The sequence below is a fragment of the Notolepis coatsorum genome, assembly GCF_963971535.1.
Source record: "Notolepis coatsorum genome assembly, chromosome: 7".
Lineage (NCBI taxonomy): Eukaryota > Metazoa > Chordata > Actinopteri > Aulopiformes > Paralepididae > Notolepis > Notolepis coatsorum.
In genome coordinates, this window is record NC_140171.1 from 48,643,312 (window position 1) to 48,665,000 (window position 21,689).

The 21,689-nt window shown below is 41.4% G+C and overlaps 1 protein-coding gene across 2 annotated transcripts in view; it reads left to right on the plus strand.

The window, feature by feature from the left end:
* Positions 1-21,689, plus strand: part of rgs12b (regulator of G protein signaling 12b) — a 207,684-nt gene that overhangs the window by 121,992 nt on the left and 64,003 nt on the right. For both annotated transcript variants that reach the window (XM_084318962.1, XM_084318963.1), the window contains exon 5: positions 8,706-8,727. In XM_084318962.1, coding sequence (XP_084175088.1) covers positions 8,706-8,727 — 22 coding nt within the window. The remainder of the gene's footprint in view (positions 1-8,705; positions 8,728-21,689) is intronic.

The following is a 21,689-nucleotide window of genomic DNA, read 5'->3' on the forward strand; positions in this document are numbered from 1 at the left end:
ATACATAGCACAAGTCCCCTCCGGTACTTGAGGTAACAGCAGTCGCATCTTTTCACCTGCGCAGCTCGATCTCTCAGTGGCGAGGAGTAACGCGTGGGAGGCTCACGCTGCACCCGACACTTCCTGATTCTACTGCGCAGGCGCACCAACCGACCTGTAGGAGTCGCTGTCCACAACGCCCGATCCCCACCCATCAGTTTCCCACCCCCTAATACGGCCAATGTGTATTAGTATGAACGACCAGCTAAACTGAAAGCAATGTGGAGCGCTGGGCTCGAACAGGCAAGCCCAGCGTCTCCGTCATTCGTGGCGAGCGCCTTGCCCACTACGCCACGTAGCCGCCCCCGGTTGTAGTGCAAATTCTTTACCAATAAATATAAAGTGTGCTTAGGTGTTCTAAAGTGGTTAAAGTGGGTGCTGCAGTGAGTTGTATGTTTAAAGTGAGTGTGTGCGTGTGGATGTGTGTGCTGTGAGTGCATTTGATGGTTGTTACATAGTGTTATTGTTCGTTGAGCATCCTGATGGCCTGGGGATAGAAGCTTCTTCTGAGTCTCTCTGTGCTTGCCATGAGACTCCGGTATCGCTTGCCTGACCGCAGCAGTTCAAAGAGGCAGTTGTTTGGGTGGCTCGAGTCTTTGATAATTCTCTTAGCCTTGCCCATGCACCGCTTGTTGTAAATGCCCTGGAGAGTGGGAAGCCCCCCTCCAATTGTGCGTTCGGCTGATTATGATCAGCTGATTATGACAGCTGATAGATATTAACATTATGACAGCTGATGGATATTAACATTATGACAGCTGGTAGATATTAACATTATAACAGCTGATAGATATTAACATTATGATGATAGATATTAACATTATGACAACTGATGGATATTAACATTATGACAGCTGATGAATGAATGAATGAATGAAAACGTTATTAACAGATTGCAGAATGGGTACAATACAGTACGGCTCAATACACACAATTGTTAAGGGGATGCAGACCAGAGAAAGACGTTTGTCTTGTTTACATCAGGGTCCCCCATTTTCAATTCATAGTGATAGGTATTAGCATTATAATAGCTGATAGATATTAACATTATAATAGCTGATAGATATTAACATTATAACAGCTGATAGATATGAACATTATGACAGCTGATAGATATTAACATTATGACAGCTGATAGATATGAACATTATAATAGCTGATAGATATTAACATTATAACAGCTGATAGATATTAACATTATGACAGCTGATAGATATGAACATTATAATAGCTGATAGATATTAACATTATGACAGCTGATAGATATGAACATTATAATAGCTGATAGATATTAACATTATGACAGCTGATTGATATTAACATTATAACAGCTGATAGATATTAACATTATGACAGCTGATAGATATTAACATTATAACAGCTGATGGATATTAACATTATGACAGCTGATAGATATTGACATTATGACAGCTGATAGATATTAACATTATGACAGCTGATAGATATTAACATTATGACAGCTGATTGATATTAACATTATAACAGCTGATAGATATTAACATTATGACAGCTGATAGATATTAACATTATAACAGCTGATGGATATTAACATTATGACAGCTGATAGATATTAACATTATGACAGCTGATAGATATTAATATTATGACAGCTGATATATATTAACATTATGACAGCTGATAGATATTAACATTATAACAGCTGATTGATATTAACATTATGACAGCTGATAGATATGAACATTATGACAGCTGATTGATATTAACATTATAACAGCTGATAGATATTAACATTATGACAGCTGATAGATGACAGCTGATTGATATTAACATTATAACAGCTGATAGATATTAACATTATGACAGCTGATAGATATGAACATTATGACAGCTGATAGATATGAACATTATGACAGCTGATTGATATTAACAATATGACAGCTGATTGATATTAACATTATGACAGCTGATAGATATTAACATTATAACAGCTGATGGATATTAACATTATGACAGCTGGTAGATATTAACATTATGACAGCTGATAGATATTAACATTATGACAGCTGATGGATATTAACATTATGACAGCTGATGGATATTAACATTATGACAGCTGATGGATATTAACATTATGACAGCTGATAGATATTAACATTATGACAGCTGATAGATATGAACATTATAACAGCTGATGGATATTAACATTATAACAGCTGATGGATATTAACATTATGACAGCTGATAGATATGAACATTATGACAGCTGATAGATATTAACATTATGACAGCTGATGGATATTAACATTATGACAGCTGATGGATATGAACATTATAACAGCTGATGGATATTAACATTATGACAGCTGATAGATATGAACATTATAACAGCTGATGGATATTAACATTATGACAGCTGATAGATATTAACATTATGACAGCTGATGGATATTAACATTATGACAGCTGATGGATATTAACATTATGACAGCTGATGGATATTAACATTATGACAGCTGATGGATATTAACATTATGACAGCTGATGGATATTAACATTATGACAGCTGATGGATATTAACATTATGACAGCTGATAGATATTAACATTATGACAGCTGATGGATATTAACATTATGACAGCTGATAGATATTAACATTATGACAGCTGATGGATATTAACATTATGACAGCTGATGGATATTAACATTATGACAGCTGATGGATATTAACATTATGACAGCTGATAGATATTAACATTATGACAGCTGATGGATATTAACATTATGACAGCTGATGGATATTAACATTATGACAGCTGATAGATATTAACATTATGACAGCTGATGGATATTAACATTATGACAGCTGATGGATATTAACATTATGACAACTGATGGATATTAACATTATGACAGCTGATGGATATTAACATTATGACAGCTGATGGATATTAACATTATGACAACTGATGGATATTAACATTATGACAGCTGATGGATATTAACATTATGACAGCTGATGGATATTAACATTATGACAGCTGATGGATATTAACATTATGACAGCTGGTACCAGAGACGGTTGTAACTCACGCCGCATGTCTAACCGCAGTTTAACCCCAGTTTGAGCTTTAGAGCTCATAACAGATGATGTCATTCTGTCTCCTACCCCCTACCATCACTTCCCACCAAACACAGCTAAGCACCTGGGGTAACACACACACACACACACGCATGCACGTACACACACACACACGCGTGCGCACGTGCGCGCGCACACACACTTCACACACACACACACACACACACACGGTCTTCATAAGCAAGCCCTCCATGTGGCTCGTATGTGACATTTTACATGGAGCCGAGAATGCACCGTTGGCGCACAGACGTGTTGGTGAGCAAACATGTTATGACCTGTCGTCCAACTAATTCAGCGGCACGGCTCATTACAGTTGCCAGTTTAACCAACGCTACATCCAGTTCTAAACCAAATCCCCAATTAAAACTGGTTCCATCCAGCCGCCCGCTGTACAGTGTGATTACAGGAGAGAGTAGTATGTTGAAGCCGGGCCGGGAGGTATTTGTGTTATGGTATACTGTACCAATAAGGGAACCGCTCAAACGTATGCGTTTTCTTTCATAAAACTGTCAACCATGATATTTTATAAATATAATATTTTTTTGTTTATTTTTTTTTTACTTAAAGGGGACGTTTAGAATTTTGGACCCTTAGCCCTATTTCCTATGTCTTATTTCCTATGTCCTATTTCCTATGATGTTGTTGATTGTTAACATTCTCAGCACAATCCATGCTGTTCTTCATACTGGATACCCAGCTGTGGCTAGTTAGCCACAAAACACAAAGTCAATGGGTCCACGCACCAGTCTGTACAAGTCCTGAAATAAACACGGAAACCTACTCTGGGTGCACAGTGTGGAGTAGGTTTCAGCCTTTATTTCAGGGCGTGTGTTGATGCAGCGTGGCCCCATTGACTTTGCATTGGTTTTGTGCACGTAATAACCGAATACCCTCAAATATTCGTACACTCCCCCAAAACCAAGTAAACAAAAAAACTGACGTAATATGTGAGGGTACTTTGCACGTCTGTATAATATAACCAAATCCCACGTGAGGTTCTATGACGCCCAGCCGCTGGTTGACGTGAAGCGGGTCCTGCCTCCTGAACAGCCGTGTGAGCGCCGCGGTGTGTATAATGACAGCACTGTGTTGGTGTTGCATAATGGACGCCATGACAGGCTGCTCTTTCAGAGGCTTAGTTGTTTGCGGAGGAAAAGCATGAAGGAAGTGAAGTGATCTTTGTTATTATTAAAACCCTGATGTCTGGTAGGGTTAGTGGAAGTCTAGGCTGTGTGTGTGTGTGTGTGTGTGTGTGTGTGTGTGTGTGTGTGTGTGTGTGTGTGTGTGCGTGTGCGTGTGCGTGCGTGCGTGTGTGTTGCAATATCTGCCAGCTCACCACTGTGCATTTCTATCATATGCAAAGCAGCTGTCATCTCTTTGCCATGTCTGTCTTCTTCCTCTATTCCGCCTCTGCTGTGAACAGGTGTAGATGAAGAATACAGAACAGGGTCATTTCTATCACATTCTTCACTGAACAGTGTTCTTTTGTATGAATTCCAACATTGTAACTGATTCAAGATCATTCCGTTTGATGCCAAGCTCAGTCCTTCCTCGTTTGAGGAACATTTTCCAACTCTGCATCCCTGCGGATAAGGGCTTTGGGGGGGGGTTGAGCAGGAGCGGAGGGAAGGTCTGGAAAAGCCTGTTCATTCCCTGTGGGCTGTCAGGAATGACCGGGACCTGCCAGGAGAGGAGGCGAATACCACTGGAATTACTTGAGGGAGGGGTTGGGGGAGAAGAGGGAGGGAGAGAAGATATGGAGAGATAAAAGAGAGGGAGAGAGAGAGAAGAGATGGAGAGATAACAGAGAGGGAGAGAGAGAGAAGAGATGGAGAGAGAACAGAGAGGGAGAGAGAGAAGAGATGGAGAGAGAACAGAGAGGGAGAGAGAGAAGATAGGAAGAGAGATGGAGAGGGAAAACAGAGGGAGAGAGAGAGAATAGGGGCCGGGGGGCCCACATTAGGGGCCAAACCACTCAAACCACAGACCAAGTCTGGAAGTGATCACACTGGAGTTAGAAGTGGATGGGAATGGGGGATGGATGGAGACACACACAGGCACATAAACACACACACATACGCGCGTACACACACACACACACACACATACACACACATACACATTACATACACACACACATGAAAGCAGAAGAATGTACGCTACACACACACACACCAGGCATCTCTAGCAGATGTCAACCACATGCATGCATACTATAGGCCATTTTCATACCTAGTATCATATCGCATACAGACAGACACACAGACACATCTGAGTGTCGACACAGTGTTGAAATCCTTGTTACTGTAATGAGAGGAAGGAGTGGTGTTTACCACAGTTTCCATATGGAGATAGATGTTTTGGTTCAGCGCTGTTCTCTGTGGCGGTTTAGACCACAACGACTTGTAAAATCACAGTAAGGGGCCAACCTCTGGTCTACCAGTTCTACCCTATTAGATCAGCAGCTGATCTAACCTCTGGTCTACTGTACAAGTTCTAGCCTATTGTGGGTGGGTGTGTGGGTGTGGGTGTGGGTGGGTGTGGTGGGGGAAGAGCAAAAGTGACGTAGCCCATAAGGAATTAGCTAGTCAATCAGGCTGTCACTTTACATCACTGTTTGTATCGAATCAGAGTTGAATATATAAAATATAATCTAAATTTGGAGGAGCCAAATCTGAGCTTCACTGAATTGTATCGAATCAAATCAATGCTGACTCACCCTTTATCGAATTGTTATAGCTTTATCGTTTATGGATCGCAGAGCACACGTTGAGATACATATTATTCTATTGACAGAGAGAGGAAAAGATGTACCTGGAGAGACGGGCTGAGCTAGAAATGAGGAAATCAAGTTGTGACAAATATGGACTCTAGCCTTACCATGTCTAATATTCGCAAGCATGAAGTTATTTCATATTAAAATGTAGGTTCTTTGTTTTAAACACAGTATAATCCCCTGGGATGTACAGGCGGTGTGTGTGTGTGTGTGTGTGTGTGTGTGTGTGTGTGTGTGTGTGTGTGTGTGTGTGTGTGTGTGTGTGTGTGTGTGTGTGTGTGTGTGTGTGTGTGTGCATGCAGACGCAAGACGAGTGCAATTTGTGGGTTTTCCACCTCATTTTACTACGCAGGAACAGCAAACATCACTGGTCTGCGGTGCTTTGTATGCATGTCCCTGCCTCGCTTTTACAGGCTACAATGATGTAACACACAACACACTACACTCTGTCAGCACTAGCCAGATGTAGCTTATACTATTTCACTAAGTGCTCTGGTGTAGGCTACACTTCACTGGTTCTCAGATAGTGGAGAAATCAGGGCATCAGACATGTAAGATGGAGACGTAAACGTAGAGTTAGGAGTTTAATCCCATTGTCTGAGAGAGAGAAGATAGGCACTGCCTTAAGTAAAAATTACTCAAAGTTCTTATATGACTGAATATATGATTCTTATATTTTGTATGTTCACATGAATGTAGTGTCTTTATTATATGACATATCCTACCTTCTAGGGCTGGGCGATTCTTGCTAAAATGTGAATCACGATTTTTCTCTAAGAATTGAGATCACGATTCTCTCACGATTCTTATTTTTTTAATAAAATCATTTAAAAAGTAAAGTAAAAAGTAGAAAAAAAAAATCACGAATTTTTTTCTATTAATTGCCCAGCCCTAGAGTACCTTCTATATTTGTTTCCCATTACACATCCCATTTAAAGCGACAATGTGTCATTTTTCTATGAATTAATTAAAGTTCTGGTGCATCCAGCCTGGTCAGCCTTCACGCGCTACCAGACGTATGCCTGGCCAACGAGACGCCATTGTTTCTTCATGCACAGATCGCAGGGTATTACTTGCAGCAATGCAAAACAAATATGCAGCCAGCTCTGCAGAAAGAAAAGAAAGCACACCGGTGCGACGGAGCAAAGGCGATCTACTCCTGGGAAATGCATTTGAAACCAGTGTGACAGTACCGCTCATGGCCAGCCAGTGCCACTAATATACACAGTCACGTTGATATTACGCTCCAGAAGCCACGATTCAGCTGTGTGGGACAGTCTTACAGTATGGTCGGATAGAGAAGCCTTACTTCATCAGGTCATGATACTGGGTTCAAAGCAAATCTGTCTTTGGGGATATGAGGTTATTGTATGTAAGACTTTCTTTATTTTCCCTGACTTCTACTCTCTCTAACACAACTGTTTTCTCATTTATGGTGGCCTGCCCTTTCTATGCCTCCCGGTCTCTCTCGCTCGCTTTCTGTGTGTCTATCTCTCTCTCTATCTCTGTCTCCTCTCCTCCTTCAGTGTGAGTAAGACATGCTCCTGACAGATGCCACTGTGATCTAATCCTAGCTCAGTATGTCTCAACAAAAGCACACTGCATTGTATGTGTGTGTGTGTGTTAGATAGAAAGAGAGAGTGACAGGGGCGGCTACGTGGCGTAGTGGGCAAGGCACTCGCCACGAAATTCTGGAGACGCTGGGCTCGTCAGTTCGAGCCCAGCGCTCCACATTTGCTTTCAGTTTAGCTGGTCGTCCACAGTAATACACATTGGCCGTATTACGGGGAGGGAAACTGAAGGGTGGGGATCGGGCGTTGTGGACAGCGACTCCTACAGGTCGGTTGGTGCGCCTGCGCAGTAGAATCAGGAAGTGTCGGGGGCAGCGTGAGCCTCCCACGCGTTACTCCTCGCCACTGAGAGATCGAGCTGCGCAGGTGAAAAGATGCGACTGCTGTTACCTCAAGTACCGGAGGGGACTTGTGCTATGTATGACTTAGTCCACATTGCAGCCGGCTTGTGGGAGGCAAGAAACAGCGTCCGTGACAGGGGAGGGTTGAATTGGATGATACGAAATTGGGATGGGAGAAAAATATAGAAAAATGGGAGAAAAAGTGGATACAAAAAAAAGAAAGAGAGAGTGACAGACAGTGAGTGTGTGTTGTGATTGAAGAGTAAGAAAAGAAAAGTTGTTGACTAGAGAAGAGAAGCTTATTGTTTCTGCATTCTGAACATGGTATATGTGTTAAATTCTATGAAGCTAATTGTTGGTAATACTGAACTTACTGTGAGGGCGACGTATAACTTGGTGCAACACTCATAGAGCCTCCGTGCAGAACGTCTGTCTTTAAGCCACTTGTCTTCATCAGGGTTGATGTTGTCAAAGTGCAAACATCACACTACACTGTGAACTAGGGGGCAGGAATAATGCTGAGGACAAATGGACACACACACACTAAACTCATCCCCCTTTGGAGACACTTCCTTGCAGAGCAAGCATAGCCAGTTCACACAGATGATCCATTCCGCCCACACACGCGCGTGCGCTAACATCATTTTTTACTTGCTCTAATCACCCGTTAAGTAGCGTGTGTGTTGATGTGATCATATCCAGTTGAGTGGGCCAGGTCCCGTGTCTTGAGTCCGTCTGTGTCTGCATGTGGCCGGAGGTGTTTACCCATGTGGCTGCGGCCGCGTCATCCTTGAATGTGTGTATTTTATCACTGTGATGAGAGGTTTTGACCCATGTCTGTCTCTACTCTCTTACAGTCTGCTGCAGTCTCTGATGGAGGTGAGTACACCCACTGTTTTCACCCTCTATAATTGTCTAGATCTATTTTAAAGCTGCACTTTGGAATTTTCGGGGAGGTAATTGTTGGAACAATTATTTATTCTATTTTACGTCATCATGAGCCAAAAAACGACATCTCTTTTGAGGCAGCGTGTAAACCAAATGGAAGCCTAGGAGAGTCCGTACTGTAAATACAGTAGGCCCATGTAAACAACACAGTGGAATGGCAACTGTCTAGTTAACTATGCAGTTAACATCAAACAGTGATAGTGCAGCTACTACACAGTGCAGCTTTAGCCTAATGCTATTAAAATACATCTATATTATAGGCGTATGTTATATTTACTCTATGATCTGTTCATTTGATTTGATTTTGATTTGAAATCTTTATTTCGAACATGCAATGAATACAAACAAACAATAACAAAAGCAAAACACAACTCAATCTACATGTTCGAAAAGGAGTAGGAAGAAGTATACACTTATTTAATCCTACCCCTTTTCCACTACTCAAATGAGTGTACTATTTTAAAACATAAAAAAAGAAAAGGAAAAAAAATATATATATATATGCAAAACAAAAAAACTAAAACTATATATGTAAAACATGAAAGAAATAAAATAAAAATGTAAACACCCGTGAATATCAAGTCCCTTCCTCATCCCTGTACCTTGTGAACATCATTTCCTTATACATCACTTTGAATTGTCTCATGTTTGGACATTTCTTTAGCACCACATTTAGACTGTTCCACAGTTTCACTCCACATATCGAGATGCAGTGTCTTCTCATGGTAGTGCGTACATTTAGCACTTTTAAATTGTGTTCTCCCCTCAGATTATAACCCCCCTCCCTATCAAAGAACAATTCTTGAATGTTTCTTGGAAGTGCATGACTTTTTGCTTTATACATTAATTGTGCCGTTTTAAATTCCACGAGATCATTTAACTTCAATGTCTTTGACTCCAAAAACAATATGTTAGTGTGATCACGATAACCTGCAATGTGAACTATCCTTATGGCCCTTTTTTGTAGTATAAAAAGTGGTTGTAGTGTAGACTTATAATTGTTTCCCCAGACTTCAGCACAGTAATTTAAATATGGTAAAACTAGTGAACAGTAGAGAATGTAGAGTGATTTTCTATCCATTCATTGCCACTATACCTCTCTTTTTCTGTGTTTCATTTATCATGATCCATATAAATATATCTTGTCTTCACTGTTACTGTAATTCTTCATAGTGTTATCAATTGCATGTTTCACCACTAGTTGATGAAAATGGCACTATAAAGCACGTCAGTAGGACAAAAGGGGTTCCTGAAAATGATGTATCACGCGTTCTTCAAGCGTGCCGTGAGCACAGTGGAGTTCACTAGATGACACAAGCACGCCCTTGTGCTTCAAATTGATCGGTCTGTACAGTCTCCCGTGCAATCTGCCAAACTGAAAGGGAAACTTGACACAGAGAAGATGTAAACAATAAGAGGGGCAAGAAAATCAATATCACAACGCTGCATCCCCGACTCTCGGGGCCCGTCACACAGAAGAAAGCGGTGTGCTAACATTTAACCAAAACACAAATTATTCAACAAATTGTGTTGGATAAATAATGAATTTAGCTACACACTATCGGTAGGCTAGATATATCCAATATCCAATAACGTGACATAATATCACTAAATTAGCCTAATTCTATACATTTAATTTGACAGTTTGACAATCATTACCAGTAATACCATATCACATAATGTTCCCTAATTACAAATTGAATAGCACAAATAATAAAGTTCTAGGGGTGTGGGTAGATCCTAGCAGAGGATATCTTCGTAAAATAATCATAAAGACAATTTATTATAGGTTCTTTATTATAGGTTAGGGTTAAACATAAGGTCTCCACTTTTTAGGCTTAATTAAGCTCCATCCTGGGATCTGTAAGCCATACCCCCGCTCAAGAAAATGGCAAAATGTACTTCTTTGCAAAGCTTCCATGTAGTAGGAAATGTATTCGTTCAGTATATTTGAGTGGACATTTGAATATAAACAAAAGAAAAAGAAAAACGTTTGGATACCTGTAAGTCAGGACTGGCTTGTTGTCAACAGTGTGTCACACCAGCTGCCTTGTATTTCCTGAATATCCTGACTTTCCCCATCGGGATCAATAAAGGAATATCTTATTTTACCTTATCTTATCTTATCTGATCTGTAGTGCTGCAGTGTAATTTCCATTGTCCTGGAGGGAACCCCACTGGTGTCTGATGGCTATCAGAGTCTTTATCCAAACATGCACACAGACAGTCAGGTTCAAATAGCTCAGCCTCTGCTACACTGTGGCGCTGCAGCTGGCTAGTTACTAACCAATGCTACTCATATCTTTTAAACATGGTAGCTAAAGAAAAGAGAGAAGCTTAGCCCAAAGACAGAAGTATAGGAGCTGTGTAGGAGAGAGAAAGCGGTGTGGTATAGACCTGTTTGCTGTTTACTATACAACTACAATCAGCACTACTACTAAACCTGAGGAGGAGCGGTTGTGTGTTCTGTGTGATCTGGGAGTGGTGGAGGATGAATATCATTTTGTTTTTTATTGCCCTTTGTACACCACTTTGAGGAGGGCTTTATTTGAGAAAATTCAAATTGTAAACCCAGATTTGTTTTGGCAGTCTGAGAGTTGTATGTTGAGTTGTTTTTTTGTGGAGGACATCTTCGGTTTTGCAGGATTTTTGGAGAAGGCATGGCACCTGAGACAAAACACACTGTATCCTATATAATTGTATTTGAATTCACCTTGTTTTTCTGTTTATTTACATTGAGTACAGCTTGTGTTATATTACGTTTTATTGTATTTTCTTGTATTTTTTTATGGCCATCTTGGTCTATGTCATTTGTTAAGTAATTGGTAAAGTATATTATTATATACTTATTGTTATGTGTCTTGTAAGCCCATATGGGCTGGGCATACATCTGTATGTAAGACACAAAAATAAAAAATATCAAATCAAAAAAAAAACTACAATCAGCAATACCAACTGAGTCACGTGACTAAGTTGCCCCCTTACCTGCACGAACTGCTGCGCTAAAAGAAGTACAACAGGGCTCTATGGAGAAACCATGACACTCCCTGACTAAAAGTTGTTTAAAAGAAAACGGCTGCATGTCATTTTGCATGGCTGTGCATGTGAGTCTTTCACCTTTTACATATCTAGCTTTGGCATGGATTTATTGTTTAGATCGCTAGCATGGCTAACAAATGCAAATATATTGTAGTCTGCCCCATTGTTCTGACCAGGATTACGTTCCTTTCTGCCCCGGTGAAGCCTGCGCACACAAGTCTGACGTATACGGCGAACAGGTCTATAGGGCTGGGGAGGTGGGGGTGGGAAGTTGGATGGTTGCTATGTGTTGCTACGAACCCCCGTTGCCGTCTTTGGTGGATCACTTATATTAATTTGCATTGAGAAACTACTAAAAGGGCAGAATGTAACAAAACGTTGGAGAAGAAGAAGGGTTGTGTTTTCTCCCATGATGGTGGTGAGATTTTCTGTGACAGCTTTTCACACAGCAAGACTTCCAACATAGGCCGTAAGGTGAAGGCTGTATCGTTTCATCCCGTTCCCACCTCAGCGGACTACACAATTTTCACTCTGGGTGAAAGATATACCAATAGATCTTTAGCCCAGAGTGAAAATTGTGTAGTCCACCGAGGTGGGAACGAGAATCGTTTTCTAGCCACTTCTCAGCCTTCACTGTACGGCCTAACATATCTTTGAACCCAAATCTCTGATCCACTACAAACAGAGGCTTCATGGCGTTATCTGATGTCAGGTTCCCAAGCCATTTAGAGAATAGTTTTAGTTTAGTTTAGTTTTTTCGTTTTAGTTTTCAATGACTATGTTCTTCTTCTCATAAATAACATGGGTACCTGCCATGCTGTACCTAAGCACAGGACAGGTCATCTCTGCCTGAGTATATCTGATATCTTTGTCTGTTCTATAAAAAAAATCCGTTCTATTTTCTTCCACCACTCTTATCATTGCGTGACCATAATTAGTTTCCTGTCTGACATATCAATGCAACGGTCTCTGTGGCTCCAGCAGCCCTCGCCGCTGCTGTCTATACAGTGTTTTGAAGTCGGTCTAGATCAGTGGTGCCCAACCAGTCGATTGCGATCGACAGGTAGATCATGGGCTGATTTCAAGTAGATCTCGATTAATAAAATAAGATTATATAAAAAAAAAAAAAAAAAATCAACTCTGCCTCTCCTTGTTAACTACAACAAGCAATGCTGTTTGTTATTTAAGATGAGGTCGGACTCGGCACTGACAGATTTGTGTTCATTATGCTGCTTTTATAAAGCCTCAAATGACGGCTTACAATATACAATTTTGGCTGGTAGCTCTCGGCTAGGTGGTAAATTAAAAAGTAGATCTTGGTTCAAAAACGGTTGGGCACACCTGGTCTAGATGCTCTGCTCCTGCCACGGTATCTGTGTCGGTGTGTGTGTGTGTGTGTGTGTGTGTGTGGCGAGCAGTGGTGGAAGATGCTCGGTCTGATGTTTCCACACGAAGCTCAGCCAACGACACAGAGGAGCCGACCATTTCCTTTCCCCATATGGCTCAATTAGCACGTGCTAACGTTAACAAAACATAACGTTTTAACGCCTGCCAACGGGCATATCAAAGACCCCAGGAGGGGAGAGGGAGAGGGAGAGGGAGGTGTTGGTGTGTAGCTGCTCCTCTCCATGAACCATGGTAGACCTGTTGGTTGTTGTTGAGTTGTAAAGCCACTCAAATGTTTATAGCCCCTCACACTCACGTGTGTTTGAGTTACGAGGACCAGATGTCCCAGTTTGTCCCGAATTGCCCCCCTGTTTCAAGCTTTGTGTCCAGAGTTCCGACAAATATCTGTAAAACACTAAAATGTCCCGATTTTCACCACAATTCAAATAACAATTGTAATATTATACTTGTTTTTAGCGCTTAACACTTTGGGTGCCATGGGTTAAATTCATTATATACCATAGGTTGCCGGCTCTATTTGTCTATGGAGAAGTACCCCTTCTTTGCATGGCTATAACTTTTTAAATTCTATTGCTACATTGCAGTCGCGTAACTCTCTCTCCAGGTGTGCCGGGGACAGATTTGTGGGCGTGGCGAGTGACGTCGCTCTATCTCGATTTTTTTTTTAATACCAGGGGTGCAATACCGCATTTTCCCAGGCGGTGGCGCCATTTCTCCATGTAAACGACACACTGAGCTCATACATACAGAATTACATTGCTGCAAACTATTATTTTATTTAAATATTGAACCACACAGACAGCAATCAGAATACTGGCATTTCCATAACGCTTTCATCTCTACAGTATATTTTCAAAAACATGAGGAACAACTTTGCTTGAATTGTCTTTATTATGAAAACTAAAACAGGACGTTTGCATATTCTCAATGTTGCTGTCGACGTCGTCGCGGTCGCGTCGATGTGGGGACTTGCTTCTTCAAACCGGGTGGACAAAGTTTACAGACAAACGTTAGATTGTTTCCGTCTGAGTCAGTACTGACTTTAACGTTAAACTATTTTAAATCCCCAAGCACCGACGTCAAGAGGTAGAGTCTGACTCTGAGCGAGTGCTGCTCTCGACCTGCTGCTGCGCAGCGCTCAGCTTCTGCTCGCAGACGCAGATTCAGCTGTTGTTGTGATGAGTCTGATGACGTAGCAGGGGTTGCCAGATCGGTTGGTTTTCCACATAATTTTAAAGCCTGTTTACGGTGTATTTTAACTGGGTTTTCGGCTGAAATACATATGAAATCTGGCACATCTTTGAACGCCGTTATAACAGAGTGCTGAGAATGAACGCACTTTTGAACTCCTAAGTGCTCCTAACTACTAAGTGCAAGCCCAGATAAGTACTCGCTATTTGCATATCAATAGCGCCGGTCGTATTTAACACACCTGACCTGATTGATATGCAAATAGCGAGTGCACTCTCAGTTGATTTCAGGAACGCACCACACACACACACACACACTGCTGGTGTCGTCACTGCTGCTGGTTTAGCTCTAGATAAGGGCAAGAATGCGACCCCCATCTACTCCTCTTTGCATAATAGTAGGACAGGTAGTCAGAAGGGGGGGGGACATAACTGCATTCTGAAAAAATGGGGGGGACCCATTCCAATGTCCCCCGTGGGAAATACGCCCCTGCTACATTGCCATTATTAGGGCCCATTCAAAGTCCTATATGTATTGTTCATTGTGTAGCAACGTTAAACTTTTTCATTCACATATTCAAGTATGGTCTAATGTATAAGTATGTTTTCATCTCTTTCTGCAGCTTTCTCCAGAACGTGATATATAGCCCCAAATGCATTATATTGATGATGAAATACAGTTTGATGGCAATCGGGGCGATATAAAAAATTTCAATTGGACGTACTTCTAGAATGATCTACGTATGATCTGATGATGACCGGATGGGCGGGGGATCGTTTATAATTCCGTGGGCAGCGTTATATCATTCATCTAGTGTGGGTGATATGTTCATCATAACAGTTTATATGGAATACGATCAAAAATAACGCTGAATCTTACCGTATCCTCCTCGCGCCGTTGGGCGATGAGCGTGGAACAGTCATTTACCTATTATGGTATGTAGAAATATCGGGTCCATTTCCAGCTTGTATAATAGTATATATGTCCAAATCATGTTGTTTATCAAGTTATTGGCAATCGATCGCTATGTATTGTGTCGAGATCGAGTCCCGTGAGCCAAACAGCGTCCTCCGGCAACTTGAGCATGGCCGGGAATGACGCTCTAAAGCGTTTTCCGGCAGTCAAAGTGTTAACGTAGACATTGATCATGTTCTGTCCCGCTTAAAGCTGACACTTTAAGCCCATAGTCATCTAGTCACCCAACATATTCAATATTCAATATTCAATTCAACAATATTGTGTTGTTTTCAGTGTATAGCTAGAGAAAATGTCACTATGAATGAGGGATTGTACAAGTTGAACTCTGAAACTTTGGAAAAGCAAACAGATAACACAACTAAACAAAAAAATATTCTGCCTGAAAAGTTTAAACAAGAATCGGACAAAGTTCTCTACATCAGTCAGTCAGTGTGTGTGTTTCACTCTAGCTGTATGTGGGCTAGAGGCCTCATTAGTCTCAGTAGTGGCCTTCCTTTAACAAGCCCCTCATCAATACTGCACTGTGTGTGTGTGTGTGTGTGTGTGTGTGTGTGTGTGTGTGTGTGTGTGTGTGTGTGTGTGTGTGTGTGTGTGTGTGTGTGTGTGTGTGTGTGTGTGTGTGTGTGTGTGTGTGTGTGTGTGTGTGTGTGTGTGTGTGTGTGTGTGTGTGTGTGTGTGTGTGTGTGTGTGTGCGTGCGTGCGTGCGTGCACGTGCACGTGCACACACTTGTGCACTCGTGCCCCCAGGCGGTTTTAGTTCCCTCCTCCCTTTTGCTTTGAATTATTCACCACCTGAAGCCCTGTGTGTGTGTACGTGTTTGTGTGTGCGTGCGCGCTCCTGTATCACTTACCCATATGAATGCCTGTAGAAGTGTGTGTGTGTGTATAATGAATGTCAGTGTGCATGCACTCTCACACACGCTCCTCGCCCAACACTCCTCATTCTCTCCATGTCACTCCGCTTACTTATATCGTCACCAGCGCTCTCGTTCCCTCTTCCTCTATCCCGGTGATGCCATCAGCTGTGCGTCTGCGTGTGTGTGTGTGTGTGCGTGCGCCCTGTCGGGGTCTGCGCTCCCCCCTATGGTGTGTGTGAGAGTGAGTGGGTGGGAGAGCATGGATGGCGGGGCCTGGTTCCCCTTGAGGATGCGTTACCTGCCCCGCTGGCACCATACAGGCTCATACCAGCTCTACCCAGGTAAGACGGCCAGCGCCAGGCCTGTGCCACTCTCATGTGGTCTGAAAATATGGATTTCAGCTGCTGGAGAGGAATTCACAACAGGGTATTTTGTTTTCTAGCAGCCAATAGATCTCCGGCTGAAGATCGTTTTTGTTGTTGTCGTCGTTGGACATGTTTTGATTAATGTGGTCCTTTCAACCCGCTGAACTGACCGAAGTGAAAATGCAGTGAGGCTCGATAGGGAGGTATCAGGGGACGCCTGGAGGAAGCAGGAAATGGAGGCTAGATTAATGTTTGTCTCTATCTGCTGCTGTTTTCGGATTTAGTGTCGAGGTTAGCCTTGCCGTTTGGTTGTAAGTAGAAATATGTGAGTCTGTGTGTATACAGTCGTTTTGAGTGAGGGATGTTTTGGACTGTAATAGTTTCATAATGACTTAATGGTGTGGTTTACACTGTAGTGTCCAGTGTTGCTTTTCTCTACCCGTCAGTATCAGCGGCCCACTTTGGACTGAGACGGTTTGAAATAATAAATCATTCTTTCCCCTTGGGGATATTTTAATGGCTGTGTATTGTGGTAGTATAGCTTGAGATCGTATAATATAGCATTGTATAGCAGTGTACATAAAGACCCAATGCCTCATCTGTAGCTAACAGTGTACTGCACTGCCACATGATATGTGGCATGCTCTGTAAATAGCTCATGTACAGATACCGATATGCCTACTTTGTTTACTTGTTTATTGCACTATGTCGCTCTATTGGTTGGACTCTTATATTATTACTTGTATTATGCACATCGTTGCGGGCGAGACCCCCCGCATTTCACTGTATACCTGTATGCCGTGACAAATAAAACTCTTGTATCTTGTTGTGTGCAGAGTTTTAAAGAGGCCATTGGCACTTTGATCAATCGTAACAAAACCCACCCAAGGCCAAAGTACCTTTCCAATATGGCTGACAACATGCTCCATGCTGAGAGTTCCCTCCCAACATGCCTGACTTTCTAGCTCATCGGACCTTTCTCAAACCCATCCCTCCCCGGTAGCAACTTGACTACGGAGTGTCACTCCATATGAAGTCACACTCGCAGCTGTGGAGGGTACTCCTTATACTGAGTAGTACTAATTTATATATTTTATACCCAGTTTCAAGTTTCAAGTTTCTTTAATAGTTGTCATACAGAAGTACAGAATACTTTTATACAAAATGCTTCTTACTGTTGCGCTCCAGAGACTGTGCAAGACAAGATAAGTATGAAATAAAATAACATAGTAAAATTAGAAGTAAAAAAAATGAGGTCACAGTGTTCAGTTTAGACATATGTACAATGTTCGATGCAGAATAGACGTAGTTACCATACAATATACAATACTGTGCAGTGTACTAATATACAATACTATATAGTGCAAGGCAGAAATGGAGAAATGGGACGAGGTGCAATTTAGGTACAATTCACAGTAGGTGTACGAGTTGTAGTGCAAATCCTTTATCAATAAATATAAAGTGTAAGTGTGTTTGTGTGATCTAAAGTGATTTAATCACCTGAATATTGTATATTATTATTGCACTTTACTGTTACATTTGCACTGTGGTTCGATGCAAACTTATTTCCGTTGTACTGTACTTGTGCTGTATAATGACATGTATAATGACATAATACATGTTAATCTAATTAAAGAGTATAAAGGGTATAAAGAAACTGCAAACTTTGAGATGCCATATATTTATATTAGAGCTACTAAGCACCAAATGGAAGCTTAAATTAATCTTAAATAGTAAATCACATTGTAGAAGAAGGGGCTGTCACTGATAACCACAGTGATCACTATCGACAGAGGCCAAAGAGTGTGAATACACATTACTGGTAGTCTGGGGGAAAATCTGACCCATTTCAAATTCTAATTTTGTCCTATTTTGGCACACAACATTTTTATTTGTCTAAATTGGATTTTTTTCAGTGGCAAGTTATATTTTTATTATCATTGTGATATCATTGTCAGTTCCACACAATCCAGAGTACATGGATGTAAAAAATCCATTCCAGGTTATTGAGGAAACCTTCCACACTGGAGTCTTGATTATGATTAGGACATGATTATCTACTGCAATCATGGACTCCATAGTAACTCATTGTTACGACAAAGTGCCAGGCTAGGGGTGTTCAGGGTAGCCATCCAAGCTATAGTCATAACGTTGAAGTGTGGTAGTGAGGGAAAGGAAGCGGAACAAAAGAGGCTGGTTTTCAGCTCTCTCTGGGCTCTCCTGGGGCGGCATGACCACCGAGGCGCTCGATAACATAACAAGTTTGGACCACTAGCTTAAAACCCTGGGGGAGGTATTTTTGGCAGCTTGGATAGCTTTCTACTGAATGCACAGAGAGGAAATTGGTATCTATCTTCTTGTCTGACTCTGGAGAAGACAGTGAGCGCATTTCCCATCATGTTGGCGTCTTCCTTTAAGTTCTCCTCCAGTCTTAATCTAAGATGGGTCTGCAAAATCTGCCCTTTTACATTGCAACTTGCAGCGGTTTATAATCATAATATTGACATCTACACTGAACATAAACTGTTAGGCTTAATTTCAAACTTTGCATTTATATTTACATTTAGTCATTTAGTTGCCGCTTTTAATCTAAAGTGATTTTACAATTGTGTACAACAAAGCCTGCAAAGGATACACTCCCAGCTGTTAGCAGTAAGTGTGTTGTTCGTCTAGCAGAGCCTTAATGCTTCAGTCGGAGTTGCATAACAAGCACAGACAAACAAGATGGGTGTTTTTTAGCCATGCTGTTGCAAACAGAACCGCACACACCCACACAAATATAATTGAGCTATATGACTTTTTACTGCCTCACCCTGTCTCTCTGGTTGTCATGCTTTGTCATCGGTAAACACTCATGCTGTGAGTAATTTATACTGCATTATATTTCAAAGTAAATGCACGTCTTTTTTGCTCAAATGTTGGCTAATTAGAAATTACAGGCTATAAAACAACCTCATCCACCAGATCCAATTGAATTGTGGAAAATGCTGGTAAACAGCATGTCCCATTTACACCAAACTTGACAGCAAGGAGGCCTGTGAACTGCTGCTCAAATAGGCTGTATGGTGAAGGCTGAGAAGTGGCTAGAAACCGATTCTCGTTCCCACCTCGGCGAATTACACAATTTTCACTCTGGGTGAAAGATAGATTGGTGTAGATTTAGGAACAAAAAGTTCTCCATTGACAAAATAGCCCATTTTGCGCAATCATAACTTTAAAGTTGGGACTAGATCTTTCCTCGCGAACGGATATTTGGTCACTGCAGAGTTTTATTTGACGCAATTGGTGCGAGTTCGGTCACGTATCTTGCGCTCGACCAATAGCAGCTCTCTTTGTTGCGAGGATACGGCAACAAAGATAGCTGCTATTGGTCGATCCGGTGTCAACAAAGAAATTACATCCACACTCTAACGTTACGGACTAAAATGGACAGAAAACACCTTCTAAAGTTCGCAAAAAGGTTTCTAAACAATGTTATATGCATCTTACGTCCGTTCAGAAAGAACGTGTACAAGGTTTTACACAGACGCGGTGGGATAGATATAGAAACTGCATCGAACGGTGGCTTAACCTACCAGGCCAGAATCATACCATTGTGGAGACATACAAACATTGTTTAGAGATCTATTTGTGTCATAAATGTCATGATATCTGTATTGATATTGAAAATGGGGGACCCTGATGTAAACAAGACAAACGTCTTTCTCTGGTCTGCATCCCCTTAACAATTGTGTGTATTGAGCCGTTCTGTATTGTACCCATTCTGCAATCTGTTAACACTATGGTCGCCAAAAACGCCTTACCACGTCATTCCCCGCCATGCTCATTCTGCCAAAGATGCCGTACCACGTCTTTGATATCAATATTTCAAAAATCTGTGATCGCAATCATATTTCTCCCCCGGAGACTTGAATCTACTGTTGATCCCCTCTCAACTCTCCAACGGTTCAAGAGCGCCATCTGGTGGCGGATCGGCGGATCGCTCAAACCGGAAACAGGAAATGGAAGCTGGTGCTCATTCCAATTCGGTCCGATCACTCGCTAATAGTCCCAGGACTCGAGCTAGACACAATGGATAGCAATCCGTTACCAATAACTCGATAAACAACATGATTTGGACGTATATACTATTATACAACCTGGAGATGGATCGCATATTTCTACATCCCATAATAGGAATATTTCTGCTCCACGCTCATCGCCCAACGGCCCGAGGAAGCTACGGTTAGTTTCAGCGTTATTTTTTAACGTGTTCGATACAAACTGCTCTAATGATCATATCACCCACACTAGATGAATCATCTAACGTTGGCCACGGAATTATAAACGACCCCCCCCCATCCGGTCAACATCAGATGATAAGTAGTAACTTCTAGAAGCACGTCCATTAGAAATTTTTTGTCTGGCGCCAATTGCTATCAAACTGTATACAATCATCAATATAATGCATTTAGGGCTATAAATCACGTTCTGGAGAAAGCTGCAGAAAACGATAAAAACATACTTATACTTTAGACCGTATTTTAGTATGAATATGTGAATGAAAAAGTATAACGTTGCTACACCCTGAACAATAGATACTTGATGTTGAATGGGCCATAGTAATGTCAATTTAGCAATACAATTTAAAAAGTTATAGCCCTGCAAAGAAGGGGAACTTCTCCATAGACAAATAGAGCTGGCGTGGGATGGTTTATTAAGAATATAAGCCTGGCGACCAAAGTGTTAATAAAGTTTTCAATCAAGATAAGATATTCCTTTATTGGTCCCATTGGGTAAATTCAGGCATCATAGCAGCATGGGGGAGGGGAGGGGAGGTACAGGTAGTAAAAACAAACAAAAAAACAAGCAGTGTAAACAGTATAACAAGTCAATAGAATTAACTAACTAACTAACTGAAATATACAGTATTCACATAAGGTGCAGTATGTATGTCCTTTTTAGGTTCCTAGTAGTTGTAGTTGGATGTCTGGCAGCAGTCCCTGACCACTGTTGTGGAGCCTGATGGCCGCTAGTATGGAGGACTGACCGGAGGTTTATTCGTCACATACATACA